Source organism: Panulirus ornatus, chromosome 15, assembly GCF_036320965.1.
Source record: "Panulirus ornatus isolate Po-2019 chromosome 15, ASM3632096v1, whole genome shotgun sequence".
Classification (NCBI taxonomy): domain Eukaryota; kingdom Metazoa; phylum Arthropoda; class Malacostraca; order Decapoda; family Palinuridae; genus Panulirus; species Panulirus ornatus.
Genome location: NC_092238.1, coordinates 33,569,778 through 33,588,823, shown reverse-complemented (window position 1 = coordinate 33,588,823; position 19,046 = coordinate 33,569,778). Strand labels below are relative to the sequence as shown.

At 40.7% G+C, this 19,046-nt stretch overlaps 2 protein-coding genes across 17 annotated transcripts in view; one reads left to right on the top strand and one right to left on the bottom strand.

The window, feature by feature from the left end:
• Positions 1–19,046, top strand: part of LOC139753844 (uncharacterized) — a 126,539-nt gene that overhangs the window by 70,265 nt on the left and 37,228 nt on the right. The gene's annotated exons all lie outside the window — the stretch shown is intronic.
• Positions 1–19,046, bottom strand: part of LOC139753845 (retinol-binding protein pinta-like) — a 76,122-nt gene that overhangs the window by 47,863 nt on the left and 9,213 nt on the right. For 3 of the 15 annotated variants that reach the window (XM_071670772.1, XM_071670771.1, XM_071670763.1), the window contains exon 4: positions 18,245–18,503. The exons of 10 other annotated variants lie outside the window; for them this stretch is intronic. In XM_071670772.1, coding sequence (XP_071526873.1) covers positions 18,245–18,503 — 259 coding nt within the window. Of the gene's footprint in view, positions 1–10,802; positions 11,062–18,244; positions 18,504–19,046 lie in introns of all 15 variants that reach the window. 2 more of the 15 variants (XM_071670776.1, XM_071670767.1) reach the window with 1 other exon arrangement.

The following is a 19,046-nucleotide window of genomic DNA, read 5'->3' as shown; positions in this document are numbered from 1 at the left end:
AATTTGGTCTCCCACTTCTCCTCGTTCCCTCCATCTCTGACACATATATCCTCTTGGTCAATCTTTCCTCACTCATTCTCTCCATGTGACCAAACCATTTCAAAACACTCTCTTCTGCTCTCTCAACCACACTCTTCTTATTACCACACATCTCTCTTACCCTATTATTACTTACACGATCAAACCACCCCACACCACATACTGTCCTTAAACATCTCATTTCCAGCACATCCACCCTCCTGTGCACAACTCTATCCATAGCCCACGCCTCGCAACCATATATATATATATATATATATATATATATATATATATATATAGCAAATGGATTTGTATGTAGCATTTATGGATCTGGAGAAGGCATATGATAGAGTTGATATATATATATATATATATATATATATATATATATATATATATACATATATATTTTTTATATTTATTTTGCTTTGTCGCTGTCTCCCGCGTTTGCGAGGTAGCGCAAGGAAACAGACGAAATAAATGGCCCAACCCACCCCCATACACATGTATATACATACACGTCCACACACGCAAATATACATACCTATACATCTCAATGTACACATATATATATATACACACAGACACATACATATATACACACACAGACACATACATATATACCCATGCACACAATTCACACTGTCTGCCTTTACTCATTCCCATCGCCACCTCGCCACACATGGAATACCATCCCCCTCCCCCCTCATGTGTGCGAGGTAGCACTAGGAAAAGACAACAAAGGCCCCATTCGTTCACACTCAGTCTCTAGCTGTCATGCAATAATGCCCGAAACCACAGCTCCCTTTCCACATCCAGGGCCCACACAACTTTCCATGGTTTACCCCAGACACTTCACATGCCCTGATTCAATACACTGACAGCACGTCAACCCCGGTGTACCACATCGATCCAATTCACTCTATTCCTTGCCCGCCTTTCACCCTCCTGCATGTTCAGGCCCCGATCACTCAAAATCTTTTTCACTCCATCTTTCCACCTCCAATTTGGTCTCCCACTTCTCCTCGTTCCCTCCACCTCCGACACATATATCCTCTTGGTCAATCTTTCCTCATTCATTCTCTCCATGTGCCCAAACCATTTCAAAATACCCTCTTCTGCTCTCTCAACCACACTCTTTTTATTTCCACACATCTCTCTTACCCTTACATTACTTACTCAATCAAACCACCTCACACCACACATTGTCCTCAAACATCTCATTTCCAACACATCCACCCTCCTGCGCACAACTCTATCCATAGCCCACACCTCACAACCATACAACATTGTTGGAACCACTTTTCCTTCAAACATACCCATTTTTGCTTTCCGAGATAATGTTCTCGACTTCCACACATTCTTCAAGGATCCCAGGATTTTCGCCCCCTCCCCCACCCTATGATTCACTTCCGCTTCCATGGTTCCATCCGCTGCCAGATCCACTCCCAGATATCTAAAACACTTTACTTCCTCCAGTTTTTCTCCATTCAAACTTACCTCCCAATTGACTTGACCCTCAACCCTACTGTACCTAATAACCTTGCTCTTATTCACATTTACTCTTAACTTTCTTCTTTCACACACTTTACCAAACTCAGTCACCAGCACGAATCAGCCACCAGCGCTGTATCATCAGCGAACAACATCTGACTCACTTCCCAAGCTCTCTCATCCACAACAGACTTCATTCTTGCCCCTCTTTCCCAAACTCTTGCATTCACCTCCCAAACAACCCCATCCATAAACAAATTAAACAACCATGGAGACATCACACACCCCTGCCGCAAACCTACATTCACTGAGAACCAATCACTTTCCTCTCTTCCTACATGTACACATGCCTTACATCCTCGATAAAAACTTTTCATATGCCTTCTCCAGATCCATAAATGCTACATACAAATCCATTTCCTTTTCTAAGTATTTCTCACATACATTCTTCAAAGCAAACACCTGATCCACACATCCTCTACCACTTCTGATACCACGCTGCTCTCCCCCAATCTGATGCTCTGTACATGCCTTCACCCTCTCAATCAATACCCTCCCATATAATTTCCCAGGTTTGCGGCAGGGGTGTGTGATGTCTCCATGGTTGTTTAATTTGTTTATGAATGGGGTTGTTAGGGAGGTGAATGCAAGGGTTTTGGAAAGAGGGGCAAGTATGCAGTCTGTTGTGGATGAGAGAGCTTGGGAAGTGAGTCAGTTTGAAAAACTTGAGGAAGTGAAGTGTTTTAGATATCTGGGAGTGGATTTGGCAGTGGATGGAACCATGGAAGCGGAAGTGAATCATAGAGTGTGGAAGGGGGTGAAAATTCTAGGAGCCTTGAAGAATGTGTGGAATTCGAGAACATTATCTCTGAAAGCAAAAATGGGGATGTTTGAAGGAATAGTGGTTCCAACAATGTTTATGGTTGTGAGGCGTGGGCTATGGATAGAGTTGTGCGCAGGAGGGTGGATGTGCTGGAAATGAGATGCTTGAGGACAATATGTGGTGTGAGGTGGTTTGATCGAGTAAGTAATAATAGGGTAAGAGAGTTATTTTTTTTTATTTTTATTATACTTTGTCGCTGTCTCCCGCGTTTGCGAGGTAGCGCAAGGAAACAGACGACAGAAATGGCCCAACCCCCCCCATACACATGTATATACATACGTCCACACACGCAAATATACATACCTACACAGCTTTCCATGGTTTACCCCAGACGCTTCACATGCCTTGATTCAATCCACTGACAGCACGTCAACCCCGGTATACCACATCGCTCCAATTTACTCTATTCCTTGCCCTCCTTTCACCCTCCTGCATGTTCAGGCCCCGATCACACAAAATCTTTTTCACTCCATCTTTCCACCTCCAATTTGGTCTCCCTCTTCTCCTTGTTCCCTCCACCTCCGACACATATATCCTCTTGGTCAATCTTTCCTCACTCATCATCTCCATGTGCCCAAACCACTTCAAAACACCCTCTTCTGCTCTCTCAACCACGCTCTTTTTATTTCCACACATCTCTCTTACCCTTACGTTACTCACTCGATCAAACCACCTCACACCACACATTGTCCTCAAACATCTCATTTCCAGCACATCCATCCTCCTGCGCACAACTCTATCCATAGCCCACGCCTCGCAACCATACAACATTGTTGGAACCACTATTCCTTCAAACATACCCATTTTTGCTTTCCGAGATAATGTTCTCGACTTCCACACATTCTTCAAGGCTCCCAGAATTTTCGCCCCCTCCCCCACCCTATGATCCACTTCCGCTTCCATGGTTCCATCCGCTGCCAGATCCACTCCCAGATATCTAAAACACTTCACTTCCTCCAGTTTTTCTCCATTCAAACTCACCTCCCAATTGACTTGACCCTCAACCCTACTGTACCTAATAACCTTGCTCTTATTCACATTTACTCTTAACTTTCTTCTTTCACACACTTTACCAAACTCAGACACCAGCTTCTGCAGTTTCTCACATGAATCAGCCACCAGCGCTGTATCATCAGCAAACAACAACTGACTCACTTCCCAAGCTCTCTCATCCCCAACAGACTTCATACTTGCCCCTCTTTCCAAAACTCTTGCATTCACCTCCCTAACAACCCCATCCATAAACAAATTAAACAACCATGGAGACATATCTTTTTCTTTCACACTATTCGCCATTTCCCACGTTAGCGAGGTAGCGTTAAGAACAGAGGACCGGGCCTTAGAGGGAATATCCTCACCTGGCCCCCTTCTCTGTTCCTTGTTTTGGAAAATAAAAAATAAAAAAAAAAAATGAGAGGGGAGGATTTCCAGCCACCCGCTCCCTCCCCTTTTAGTCGCCTTCTACGACACGCAGGGAATACGTGGGAAGTATTCTTAGTCCCCTATCCCCAGGGATAACACATATATATATATATATATATATATATATATATATATATATATATATATATATATATATAATTATCCCTAAGGATAGGGGAGAAACAATATTTCCCATGCATTCCCTGCGTGTTGAAGAAGGCGACTAAAAGGGGAGGGAGTTGGGGGCTGGAAATCCTCCCTTCCCATTTATAGTTTTCCAAAAGAAGGAGCAGAGGTGGGTCAAGTGAGGATATACCCTCAAAGGCTCACTCCTCTGTTCTTAACGCTACCTCGCTAACGCAGAATAAGGCGAATATGTATGAAAAAAAAATATATATGTCCTGAAAGCGTTACTGGAGTACGTTTTAATTGACAGGGGCATGAAAAAGAGACTTTTGGATGTTAATGAGCTGAGAGGTGCAACTGGAGGGGGAATATATGTAGAGGTTTTCAGAAAAGAAGAGAGAATGTTGGGGTGAAGAGAGTGGTGAGAGTAAGTGAGCTTGGGAAGGAGACATGTGTGAGGAAGTACCAGGAGAGACTGAGCACAGAATGGAAAAAGGTTAGAACAAAGGACATAAGGGGAGTGGGGGAGGGGGCGAAAGTTCTGGGAGCGTTGAAAAATGTGTGGAAGGCAAGAATATTATCTAAGAAAGCAAAAATGGGTATATTTGAAGGAATAGTGGTTCCAACAATGTTATATGGCTGTGAGGCGTGGGCTATAGATAGGGTTGTGTGGAGGAGGGTGGAAGTGTTGGAAATGAGATGTATGAGGACACTATGTGTTGTGAGGTGGTTTGATCGAGTAAATAATGAAAGGTTAAGAGAGATGTATGGTAATAAAAAGAGTGTGGTTGAGATAGCAGAATAGGGTGTTTTGATATGGTTTGGTCATATGGAGAGAATGAGTGAGGAAAGATTGACAAGGAGGATATATGTGTCAGAGGTGGAGAGAATGAGAAGTGGGAGACCAAAGTGGAGGTGGAAAGATGGAGTGAAAAAGATTTTGAGCGATCGGGGCCTGAACATGCAAGAGAGTGAAAGGCATGCAAGGAATAAGAGTGAATTGGAACAATGTGGTATACTGGTGTCGACGTGCTGTCAATAGATTGAACCAGGGCATGTGAAGTGTCTGGGGTAAACCATGAAAAGTTTGTGGGGCCTGGATGTGGAAAGGGAGATGTAGTTTCGGTGCATTATACATGACACCTAGAGACTGAGTGTGAATGAATGTGGCCTTTGTTGTCTTTTCCTAGCACTACCTCACATGCATGCAGGGGGAGGGGGTTGTCATTTCATGTGTGGTGCGATGGCAATGGGAATGAATAAAGGCAGCAATTATGAATTATGTACATGTGTACATATGTATATGTCTGTGTATGTATATATAAGTATACGATGAAATGTATAGGTATGTATATGTGTGTGTGTGGACATGTATGTATATACATTTGTATGTGGGTGGGTTGGGCCATTCTTTCGTCTGTTTTCTTGCATTACCTTGCTAACGCAGGAGACAGCGACAAAGTATAATAAATGAATAGAAAAAAAAAAATTATATATATATATATATATATATATATATATATATATATATATATATATATATAGGTACAGTAGGGTTGAGGGTCAAGTCAATTGGGAGGTAAGTTTGAATGGAGAAAAACTGGAGGAAGTAAAGTGTTTTAGATATCCGGGAGTGGATCTGGCAGCGGATGGAATCATGGAAGCGGAAGTGGATCATAGGGTGGGGGAGGGGGCAAAAATCCTGGGAGCCTTGAAGAATGTGTGGAAGTCGAGAACATTATCTCGGAAAGCAAAAATGGGTATGTTTGAAGGAAAAGTGGTTCCAACAATGTTGTATGGTTGTGAGGCGTGGGCTATGGATAGAGTTGTGCGCAGGAGGGTGGATGTGCTGGAAATAAGATGTCTGAGGACAATGTGTGGTGTGAGGTGGTTTGATCGAGTAAGTAATGTAAGGGTAAGAGAGATGTGTGGAAATAAAAAGAGCATGGTTGAGAGAGCAGAAGAGGGTGTTTTGAAATGGTTTGGGCACATGGAGAGAATGAGTGAGGAAAGATTGACCGAGAGGATATATGTGTCGGAGGTGGAGGGAACGAGGAGAAGTGGGAGACCAAATTGGAGGTGGAAAGATGGAGTGAAAAATATTTTGTGTGATCGGGGCCTGAACATGCAGGAGGGTGAAAGGAGGGCAAGGAATAGAGTGAATTGGATCAATGTGGTATACCGGGGTTAACGTGCTGTCAGTGGATTGAATCAGGGCATGTGAAGCGTCTGGGGTAAACCATGGAAAGTTCTGTGGGGCCTGGATGTGGAAAGGGAGCTGTTGTTTCGGGCATAATTCCATGACAGCTAGAGACTGAGTGTGAACGAATGGGGCCTTTGTTGTCTTTTCCTAGTGCTACCTCGCACACATGAGGGGGGAGGGGGATGGTATTCCATGTGTGGCGAGGTGGCGATGGGAATGAATAAAGGCAGACAGTGTGAATTGTGTGCATGGGTATATATGTATGTGTCTGTGTGTGTATATATATGTGTACATTGAGATGTATAGGTATGTATATTTGCGTGTGTGGACGTGTATGTATATACATTGTGTATGGGGGTGGGTTGGGCCATTTCTTTCGTCTGTTTCCTTGCGCTACCTCGCAAACGCGGGAGACAGCGACAAAGCAAAATAAAAAAAATAAAAAATATATTATATATATATATATATATATATATATATATATATATACAGACAGACTGACATTCGTTCGCAGACTTGAAAGATATTAAGACTGTCAACTGGAATAATGTTATTCTACAATGATCCTATAATCAAAACTAATTACTATAAAAGTTCCAGACCGTTGCTGAGTGTTGTCAGAGTTCACATAAAGAAATCTCTCAAGGATTCACTAAATGAATTTTCACAAAGATGACAGACAAACAGACAAGGAGAGAAAAGAGGGAAATTAGAATACACGCTGAGGAAAAAAACAAACAGGCACAAACATATCAATGAGGATTCACTAGCTTTTATTCTTTACAACTGTGTCTTACATTTTCCTTTTTGCTTGATTCTAAACCTAAACAGAGTAAACATATAAGGACTGGCATCATTCACACCACCTGCATATAACAATGATTGTATGAGTGAATGAATGTGGCCTTTTTCGTCTGTCTTCCTGATACTACCTCTCTGAAGCAGGGGGTAGCAATTCTGTTTCCTATGGGGTGGAGTAGCGCCAAGAATGGATAAAGGCAAGCAAGCATGAATATGTACATGTGTATATATGTGTATGTGTATATGTTGATACGTATATGTATGTATGTATACATGCGTGTATGGGCCATTCTTCGTCTATTTTCTGGTGCTAACTTGCTGATGCAGGAAATGGCAATCATAATAAATATATATATATATATATATATATATATATATATATATATATATATATATATATATATATATTTTTTTTTTTTGCTTTGTCGCTGTCTCCCGCGTTTGCGAGGTAGCGCAAGGAAACAGACGAAAGAAATGGCCCAACCCACCCCCATACACATGTATATACATACGTCCACACATGCAAATATACATACCTACACAGCTTTCCATGGTTTACCCCAGACGCTTCACATGCCCTGATTCAATCCACTGACAGCACGTCAACCCCGGTATACCACATCGATCCAATTCACTCTATTCCTTGTCCTCCTTTCACCCTCCTGCATGTTCAGGCCCCGATCACAAAAAATCTTTTTCACTCCATCTTTCCACCTCCAATTTGGTCTCCCACTTCTCCTCGTTCCCTCCACCTCTGACACATATATCCTCTTGGTCAATCTTTCCTCACTCATTCTCCCCATGTGCCCAAACCATTTCAAAACACCCTCTTCTGCTCTCTCAACCACGCTCGTTTTATTTCCACACATCTCTCTTACCCTTACGTTACTTACTCGATCAAACCACCTCACACCACACATTGTCCTTAAACATCTCATTTCCAGCACATCCATCCTCCTGCGCACAGCTCTATCCATAGCCCACGCCTCGCAACCATACAACATTGTTGGAACCACTATTCCTTCAAACATACCCATTTTTGCTTTCCGAGATAATGTTCTCGACTTCCACACATTCTTCAAGGCTCCCAGAATTTTCGCCCCCTCCCCCATCCTATGATCCACTTCCGCTTCCATGGTTCCATCCGCTGCCAGATCCACTCCCAGATATCTAAAACACTTTACTTCCTCCAGTTTTTCTCCATTCAAACTTACCTGCCAATTGACTTGACCCTCAACCCTACTGTACCTAATAACCTTGCTCTTGTTCACATTTACTCTTAACTTTCTTCTTTCACACACTTTACCAAACTCAGTCACCAGCTTCCGCAGTTTCTCACATGAATCAGCCACCAGGGCTGTATCATCAGCGAACAACAACTGACTCACTTCCCAAGCTCTCTCATCCCCAACAGACTTCATACTTGCCCCTCTTTCCAAAACTTGCATTCACCTCCCTAACAACCCCATCCATAAACAAATTAAACAACCATGGAGACATCACACACCCCTGCCACAAACCTACATTCACTGAGAACCAATCACTTTCCTCTCCTCCTACACGTACACATGCCTTACATCCTCGATAAAAACTTTTCACTGCTTCTAAGAACTTGCCTCCCACACCATATATTCTTAATACCTTCCACAGAGCATCTCTATCAACTCTATCATATGCCTTCTCCAGATCCATAAATGCTACATACAAATCCATTTGCTTTTCTAAGTATTTCTCACATACATTCTTCAAAGCAAACACCTGATCCACACATCCTCTACCACTTCTGAAACCACACTGCTCTTCCCCAATCTGATGCTCTGTACATGCCTTCACCCTCTCAATCAATACCCTCCCATATAATTTACCAGGAATACTCAACAAACTTATACCTCTGTAATTTGAGCACTCACTCTTATCTCCTTTGCCTTTGTACAATGGCACTATGCACACACACACACACACACACACTATATATATATATATATATATATATATATATATATATCTATTCATTATACTTTGTCGCTGTCTCCTGCGTTAGCAAGGTAATGCAAGGAAACAGACGAAAGAATGGCCCAACCCACCCACATACAAATTTATACACATACATGTCCACACACGCACATATACATACCTATACATTCCAACGTATACATATATATATACATACACAGACATATACATATATACACATGTACATAATTCATAATTGCTGCCTTTATTCATTCCCACTGCCATCCCGCCACACATGAAATGACAACCCCCTCCCCCTGCATGCATGTGAGGTAGTGCTAGGAAAAGACAACAAAGGCCACATTCATTCACACTCAGTCTCTAGCTGTCATGTATAATGCACCGAAACTACATCTCCCTTTCCACATCCAGGCCCCACAAACTTTCCATGGTTTACCCCAGACACTTCACATGCCCTGGTTCAATCTATTGACAGCACGTCGACCCCAGTATACCACATCGTTCCAATTCACTCTTATTCCTTGCACGCCTTTCACTCTCTTGCATGTTCAGGCCCCGATCGCTCAAAATCTTTTTCACTTCATTTTTCCACCTCCACTTTGATCTCCCACTTCTCATTCCCTCCACCTCTGACACATATATCCTCCTTGTCAATCTTTCCTCACTCATTCTCTCTATATGACCAAACCATTTCAAAACACCCTCTTCTGCTATCTCAACCACACTCTTTTTATTACCACACATCTCTCTTAACCTTTCATTATTTACTCGATCAAACCACCTCACACCACATATTGTCCTCATACATCTCATTTCCAACACATCCACCCTCCTCCACACAACCCTATCTATAGCCCACGCCTCACAGCCATATAACATTGTTGGAACCACTATTCCTTCAAATATACCCATTTTTGCTTTCCGAGATAATATTCTTACCTTCCACACATTTTTCAACGCTCCTACACTTTCGCCCCATCCCCCACCCTGTGACTCACTTCCACTTCCATGGTTCCATGGTTCTGCTGCTAAATCCACTCCCAGATATCCAAAACTGGGAAAAATTAATTCTTTCCTTGGTCTGCAACACCTTGCACACATGTCCCTGGGTAAGTAAATACTGCTAGCGACCGACCCAGAACCCTTTCTTGGTCAGCTATCTCAGCAGTTGCCGGCCTGGCCTTGCTGAGATTACAAAAGCCCCATCAGTCTGTCTTTCCAGAATGAGTAAAGGCCCAAACCTGGACATCTTGTCAACATCAAGGAACCATGATCCAATCCTGCCAACATCATCAAAGAACTGTGATTCAACCTTGCCAACATCATCAGAGAACCATGATCCAATTCTACCATCATCAGAAAACCATGACCCAACCCTGTCACACTACCATCATCATCAAAGATCTGTGTTCCAACCCTATCAACATCATCAAAGAATCCTTATCCAACCCTGCTAACATTATCAAAGAACAGCATAATCCAAACCCTGCTTTCCTAACACAGATCAGCAGTTAACAACAATGCTTTGCCCACACCTTCAGCAATTAATGACTACTTTGTCAGCATCACCTAGGGTACCCCCCTCCCCCCCAACTCCTACCATACCAACAAGAGGACAAACTGGTCACCTCTAGTTAAAGGCATGCTGTTTAAAGTACCAAGCTGTGTGAAGACATGCTGGGCACAGTACCACCCTGTGTGAAGACATGCTGTGTACAGTGATATGCTGCATGAAGGATGAGGTATAGAGTGCCAGGCTGTGTGAAAGCATGCTGTGAACAGTGCCATGTTGTGTGCAGTGCCAAATTGTTTAAGGGCATGCTGTGTACAGTGCTAGGTTCAGTCAAAACATTCCTAAGAGGTTCAGCCAAGACATACCTGCCATATCACTAAGGACTTCTTAGCATGTGCTGGGGTAAAGGCGACAGCATGCGACAGTGTCAGACCTGTACAGTCTCCCATCATCACTTCACCCGTGATGCCAATCTGTTCATCCTCCTCAAGCAGTACGTCGAATATCACAGAACCCATCTTCAACAAATCATCCATGCTTACTTCCTTCGGGTCGTAGATCCCCCAGCGACCAAGTATGACCTTACGTCCCATGTGGTCATATCCAGGTAGGGGCAGCATCACACTGTAATCCCACCAACAGTATGGGTTCTTAGGCTACATAAAGTAAGGACGACCAACAAGGAAGTCTAAGAAAAACTAATCCCCTGAGAGAAACTGGACAACAAACCTGAACAACACCAACACCATCAAGGAATCCAAACAGTCAACCTACTAGCGAAAATAATAGATTTACTTCTAACTACAAGAGAGGGTGTCATTAATAATGTTGGAGAAAAGTCTGGTACAAGTAATCAATTGCAAATTGCTTTTGAAGTTGCTTTCAACTGCATGAAATGTTGGTCAACATGACATTTGCAAAGACAAATGCCCAATTCTAAATGTCCAAAATTTTCATAATTTTCGCACTGCTCTTGACAGGCAAACTTGGGACGAAATGATCGATGAAAATGACATTAATGTAGCTTGGAAAAGCTTCAGAAAAACCTTCAAAGCAGCTGAGGGAACTTACATACCAAAGCATAGTAGACGGCCTATTTCTATAATGAATCCAAAGTGGTGGAATGGTGAAATAGAAACATGCCTGTTGTCTAAGAAAATCGTTCAGAACAAACTTAAAGAATCCAATAACCAACATGACAGAGTAAGTTATGTAGATTTGCATGTTGAAAGTAGGAGAGAGGAGAGTTATACAACAAAATAAACATCAACGTGAAGTGCATACTGCTGAAAACAGCATAAGAAACTCCCAGGAATTTTACAATTATGTTAAAAGCAAGAGCATCATTTCCCAGTCAAAAGGTCCATTAATTCCAGAAAACAGTGAAGAGGTTCAAGACAATGATGCCATAGCAAAATGACACTTTTTTTTTTTTGCATCTATATTTATGACTGAAGGCACAACCCATGTCCAGAAACCAGCTTCATGGATAAGAGAAGGAAACGGTCTTCAACAAAGTGACATAAAAGCCAAAGACACTCATCAATAAACATAGTGAAAATAAATAAAATGGCTGGCCCTGATAAGTTTTATCCAAGAACGATGAAAGAGGAGAAAAATGAGACAGTTAAGCCCTTGACCCCTTGATCGCCCATTTCAGATAGTCATTTGCTACAGAAAAAGTTCCAGATGAATGGAAGACTGCCACTGTAACAGATATCAAAAAAGGTAACAGTCATTGACAAGAAATTATCATCCAATTAGCTTAATGTCTGTACTTGGAAAACTTATGGAAGCCACCATGTGAGACAGACATGTAAACCAATTAGAGGACCACCACTTAATAAACAATTCTTAGCATTGTTTTTGGCAAAATCACTCATGTCTAACAAATCTATTTGATTTCTTTTATGATATAATCAATATGACGAAAGTGAAGCAGCTGAAGTTATGTATCTAGATTTTCATAAATTTTTCGATAAAATTTCACATCAAAGGTTACTCAAAAATGGTCACATGGCATTGATGAGGTTGTACTTCATAGGATAGGAAACTGGTTGAATGACCATAAACAAAGAGTTATGATTCATGGTCAAGCCTCCAAATGATTAGATGTAACAAGTGGAGTGGCACAAGGATCAGTTTTGGTCCTGGTTTTCTTTCTATGTTAATGATATTGATAATGGTGTGCACTGCAGGATATCAAAATTCACTGATGATACAAAGCTGGGAGATAAATCTACAAATGAATTTGAACATCTACAGCTTCAAACTGAATAAGACAATTGATGAACTGAACTCACAATAGGCAAATGAATTTCAATATTGAAAGTTGCAAAGTTTTACATATCAGTAGTAAAAATGAAAAGGCAAGCTACAGTATGAATTCTGATGAACTGCAAAAAGTGAGAAAAGTCTTGGGCATAATAATCTCTGGTGACCTAAAACCAAGTAAGAAGGGCACAAAAGCTGTGAAAAGAGCAAACAAATTTCTTGGAGTCATGGGTAGAGCCTTAAAGTCCGGGGAAATCATCCCTACTCTTTATAACTCATGGGTTCGTCCACATCTTTAATACTGTGTTCAGTGTTGGTCACCCTACCTAAAAGAAAAAAAAAAGAAACAGAATGGAGAGAGTGCAGCATCAAGCTACAAAGATGATTTCCAGGCTGAGAAAAAAAACCTATGAAATGACACTAAACAACCTGAATCTATTTGGCTTTGAAAAGAGAAGGATAAGAGGTGATCTAATTCAAGTATTCAAAATTATCGAAGACTTTCATAATCTTGATCTATCAAGTTACTCATGACTTGCGCATCTGATTTTACTTTTAGTAATGAGTACAAACTCCTGGGCCAATTTTTTACATCAACTGAGGCAAAGTACGTTTTCTTCAACAGGACTGTTAACATATGGAATGATTTGCCAGAAAGAGTGGTTGACAGCATTTTAAGAAAAGATGATCAATTCCTCAGTTCATGTCCGTGACTTACATTAATTGAGCTTCCTTAGTCACGACAATTTGGTGGTTATTCTATGTGAATTATCTGGATGCCTTTTGACATCTACCACACTAACCTATGAGTTTCTGATACCTTCCACTATCACAAACATCCTCAAAAGCACCCAACAGTCTGCTGCTGTTTCAATTCCTTTCTAATCTTTTGTATCTAACCAGTAAATCAGTAAACCCAAGTTACCTGTCTCAGTAAAGCTCTTGTTGAAGGCAGAATTTCATGCCAAAGAAAAAAAAAAATGAAGCATCTTCTCGGGAACTGTGAGAGCACAGATATACATACACACAACTTGACAATCTTGAAGCATAAGTTGCAAAAAAAATGAACTTTTGAGTCAGCATTATATATGTTTTATTTTTTTATTACACCAAAATCCATCCATTTCTCAAAACTTGAATGTAATGGATGAAACCAGTCTTATGAAAGAAGGTTTCCCACACCAATGAGTAGGCGTGTTTCCATCCTATATACACAATTGATTTTGTGATTGAAAATAATCTAATTTGTGCCATAGGCACTGCATACAGAGCTGCTGACTGTTTGAGGTTGGTGTTAGAGGATGTCACAAACCCTTGTGTAAGAAACTGGTACTAAATGCTTATGTACATAAAATGTAATGTCTTAGTTGATGGATATAAACCAAACTTGGTATCATAGCTACATTGCACAAATATTTACGTCAAATTTTTTTTTGGGGGGTCGAGTGTTAAGGGTATGTGTACTCAAACGTTGTTAAGTTCTTATTTACACAATGTCTACAAAACTGGAGAATGGATAGAGACCAATTTCATACCAGATATCTAAATGTCAAGTCCTACATTTGGTTAAGTTTTGGACGTGAGAGTCATAAGGCAAAGTTAAGATTAATAAATCATACTAATCTCTCTTGCACACTTAATATGAAGACAGGGTGAATAGCTACCGACCGAATTTGTTTTGACAATATTACATCCACAGTGATTTACACCTCTGAAGGTCGATGGACAAAGTATCAAAATGCTTCAAAGGAATTTTTGATAAGGTGTCTCCATATAGACCTGGTGAATAGCTTTCAATTATAACTTATTTTTTGTTCATACATATTCCCCATTTCCCACATTAGCAAGGTAGCAATAATAACAGAGAACTGAGCATGAGGTAATTTCCTCACTTGGCCCCCTTCTCTGTTCTTTCTTTTGGAAAATTAAAACCTTATACCAGAAAGAAATCATTAATTAGAATCTGCTATTAGCATGAATAAGACAACTTAAGGCATGAAATAGAACTAAAGCTTTTTCAATTCTTTTCTTTCTATACAGGGCACCAACTTATCAATATCATCAGCATATATATATTATTTCTTTTTACCAACAAAATCTGAATGCCTCTATACTTTAACATTAAATGATTTTATGTTTTGCCTTGGTAGTAGTTTGATGTGAAGCATGTTTGAATACCCATACACCAATGGTGAAGTGCTGGCTGACTCTTAACTTATCAAGAATTTAATGGTCAGTGGTTGTCCTTTTTCAGTGATGTTTAGCAGCCTCAATAGTTGGTGGCCTATACTTGTGTCAAAGATACCAAGTAGAAAGTTCGGCATTTAGTCGAGTGTTGGTGGCTGGATTTAAAAGTCAAAGTTAAAAGCTGACATACTCAGGAAAAGTAGAAAACTATAAGCTGCACGTTTAAGTGCCTTATACTTTTATTGCAGCTTTGAAAGTATTTCAAAAACTGAAAAATCCAAGAAAACCCAAGCTTCAACTCACACAAGCTTGGCTAATGGCAAGACAAATTCTTCTTTCAGTATGAGGACAACTTTTCTTAACCACATATGGGCCAGAAAGAGCAAATACACTTCCAATACAACAATAAGCTAGTCAGATAATGGAAGATTCACTTTTTTTTAATAACATTAAAAGGTTTTCTGTTGAAACACTTCCCAGTGGTACAAAAGAGCCCAAGGCTTTTGGCAGTGTGTCACACTGAGCCATCAGGGATTAGCTTGACTGTCTTCATTAGTGTCATGTAAATCATTCACTTAGTGCCATTACATAATTCTGATACTTTTTCAACTGAATCCCTCGTCAGGATTTCACGTCAATATCAGGTCTGTTTGAGATCCATATCATTATGTATCAGTAGGAGTAAAGGCATTACATTTCTTATCATTTGCTTAGTTTGACAGTTAACCAACGGGGTAGCATGACAAAAGCAAATAATGATTAATATTTTCTCTTCGTGATCAAACCAAAACGGGCTTCCACTTTGAGACTTGCTTCAGGATCTAGGAAAAATGATGAGGGAATTCCAGCATGGACTCCTTTGTAAATCTGATTGAACCATGAACAAAACATACATGGAAAATCTTTTAAGCAAAATGTTTAGGCCATCATCAGAAATGACATTTACTGGTCAACATAAACTGCTACGCAAAGCTTCCACGACATTTCCTGTAATTGAAGGAGGTGGACAAATGTACCAGTGGCTAGAGTTAATGACCATGAGTCAGCACAGGCCAGCCTGGGGTCAGAAGCGCATGTCAGTTGGCCAACGCCCAACCTAGGTATTTGTCCTTCCCTTAGGGCTGGACGATAGATGGGTACCGGACTCAGGCTAGGGTGGTGTATATGCATACATACAACGAGGTAAAGACATGGTACATACATAATATAAATAGGTAAGAGACGGGGGCAACACGAGAGTCCCTGTATCACAAAAACAGTAATCACAAATAGACGTACGCAGGTAATGAACCTCTTGCATATGAAGAAAAGGGGCACTACGAGCTTGGAACACTCTCTCTCTCTCTCTATTTAAAGTACACGTGTATAAAGCTGCTAATCAACTACTGTCTGATATTATCTACAAAGTCCTTGTAATGTCATTCTACTTCCCAGGCCTCCCTAGATGCAGCCATGCTGAAACCATTCAAATCAACACGATCTTCCACTTGAGTGCGAGTGTCCATTTCAGCAAACAAGATGGCTGAACTAGGCAAGAAAACAAAATGCAATCGGGACAGTTGCCTGTGTAGTGTACTGTGAACAAAATGGCAAAGAATAAAATCTAATACACTGGTCATAACTGAGCAGAAAGACTCAATTGAAATTAACATGAAGAGTAAAGCAGAGCTTACTATCTGTTTCCCTAATACATTTGACTATACGGTAAGTGATATAGTGTGTGCGAGAGCACCGAAGAGTCACAGCTTTACATTTAGTGGTAACCGAATATCACAGATTAAATATATATTTGTTGCACTATTAGTTCATCCTGTATTTTAGTAATCTTTTTTTTAAGTTGGAGGCTCCAGTCACACACCAGAGGCCACATCAAAACAGGGCGTTAATTGAAATAAGGAGAGGTTAAATAAAGACGAAGTGACTCGACTCATACTGCTAACAAAGAACAAAACTTGGATAATGTTAAGTCTGTTCTTATCTGCAGAATATCCTCCACCCAGTAGTTACAATATATGATCCTGTGTGAATTCATGGCATGAAGTGATCTGAGCAGATTCTGGTGTCTGCACAGTTCTCCTCACTCATATCCTGACGAAGGTTTAACAGCCACAGCTGTGACTCTCTCATTTTTCCCATTCGCCTTGATACATTTAGTCTGCTGTAGCAGTTTATGTTTACCTCCATGTCTAATCAAATATCCAATTTAAAACTTTCCTGTGCTTCACCATTTGGTCCAGTGGCCGGCACTGTGGTATGGCCGCCTTTATGCCTCCAACAAGGCATACTTCTGGACTGATGATATTATGTACTATGGAAAAACCTTTCTCCAAAGCTTCTAATACCTGTATCTACGTTGGCTTCTTCCTGTGTCATAGTCTTTTAAGTTTTTCAAAAGGTGGAACAAATGCTAACGAAATTCAAATCACAAGCAAGTACGGCAGTTTTAATAAGTCCCTTGTAAGTGACCTGTAACGTTTCACTTCTTCTCATAAAGAAATTAGACAACTGCTTTAAGGTTGAGTGATGCTGTTGCTCAGAAATGTGTTATCAGGCCAAGGCTGATCCAGCCATGCCTCCCAGTATCACCGAAAAAGATTATTCACTTAGCGCAACGCTTTGACGGTTTCTAAGATAATGATCTTGGGTAACCATATCATCAAATGAAAAATCAGATGAGGTATAAGATTTTCCACAGTTGTCTAACACTGCTTTCCTGTCTGTATATACATTTCATCAAAATATACACAGCTGATTAGCTGAATCAAAGTAATGACGGTTGTCTAATTTCATGGTTATAATAAACCTACATTAAATCCATAGGTCATATCTCAGGCAATCAGTTGTCTACCAAACAGAACCCAAGCGATGACTGACAATGATGAAGACATTTACATTCTTTAACAAGAGCCGATATGGCTGACGTTTGTTCATGTTTAGTGTTGACTATTCTCAAATTTTCCTCACAGAATGTCTAGCCAAAATAAAACCTGGCTAGACATTATAGACATTTTCCAACTGTCCAGCAAACTAAAGTATGGAAAACTTTCAGGGTTGTCTTTGAGTAGAACAAGAAAGAAAGAAAGGAAGTCTCAGATCTCCTAGCGTAACTAGGGTAACTTTTTTTTTTTTGGTTGATCTGTGCTGGGCAACAGAGTCTAAAGTTCCAGACTTGCCTATTTAAGTAAGGCAAGTGAGGAGAGAAGTTTTCAGGCTTCCTACGGCAACAAAGGAGGGATAGTTACGACTTTATGCAAAGGAAGAGAGTCAGACTTTGGCAACAGATGAAGTTTCAGGCTTGCCTGTGTAACTCAGAGGCAACAAAGGAGGCAAAAATCTAGCTTCACACCTGCCAAATCGTCATGGCCTTCTTAACCAAGGATGGGGTCATCTGCATGGCATGAGCAGCGGTAGCTCTCTCCAGGTCCAACAACTGCACGGTCCCTGTGATGGACATCTGCTCGTCCTCCAGCCAAAGAATATCGTTGATAAAGTTCGTCGCCTTAAAGACCTCGTCCATAGTTGTGGTCTCGGGGTCGTGAACTGCTGCCCGGATGATGATCACCTTGCGACCTTGCCTGTCGTAGCCAGGCAACGGCAGGAACTCACTGTGGACGGTACCACCATACCTGGCTTCATTGTATTTCTACTTTTCCCTCCCCCTCTCTTTCTCTCTCTACTCTATAACTACATCTGTTACTACAACTGCTATTGCTTCTACACAGTTCATGAAAAAAAGAACAGATGTGGATGTGATGCTAATGATGATACTGGATGTTAACTAGTCTATAGAAGCGTGAGACCACAAATACTCAAAATCTCATCCTCAACAGTGCTACAACCACTTTACACAAAGAAAGTCACAAAGAGGAAAATATTTTGCAGAAGCCAAAAGGAAAGGTCCTTAGCTTAGCAGTCTTAACTACGAAGATGATAAAGATAAAGCAAGCGATAAAAAGACGATAAACAAATAATAAGAGCATAAAACTAACTACATATGTACAACACAGCCATTATTACAGCAGGTCAAGGTCCAAGAACAAGGAATACAAAAGGATATTTTTAATCATTCACAAAAGAATAATTCATGCATAACCAGAAAATGGTGAGCTAGTGAATTCAGAGCAATATTTCATATTTTCAAAAGGTAA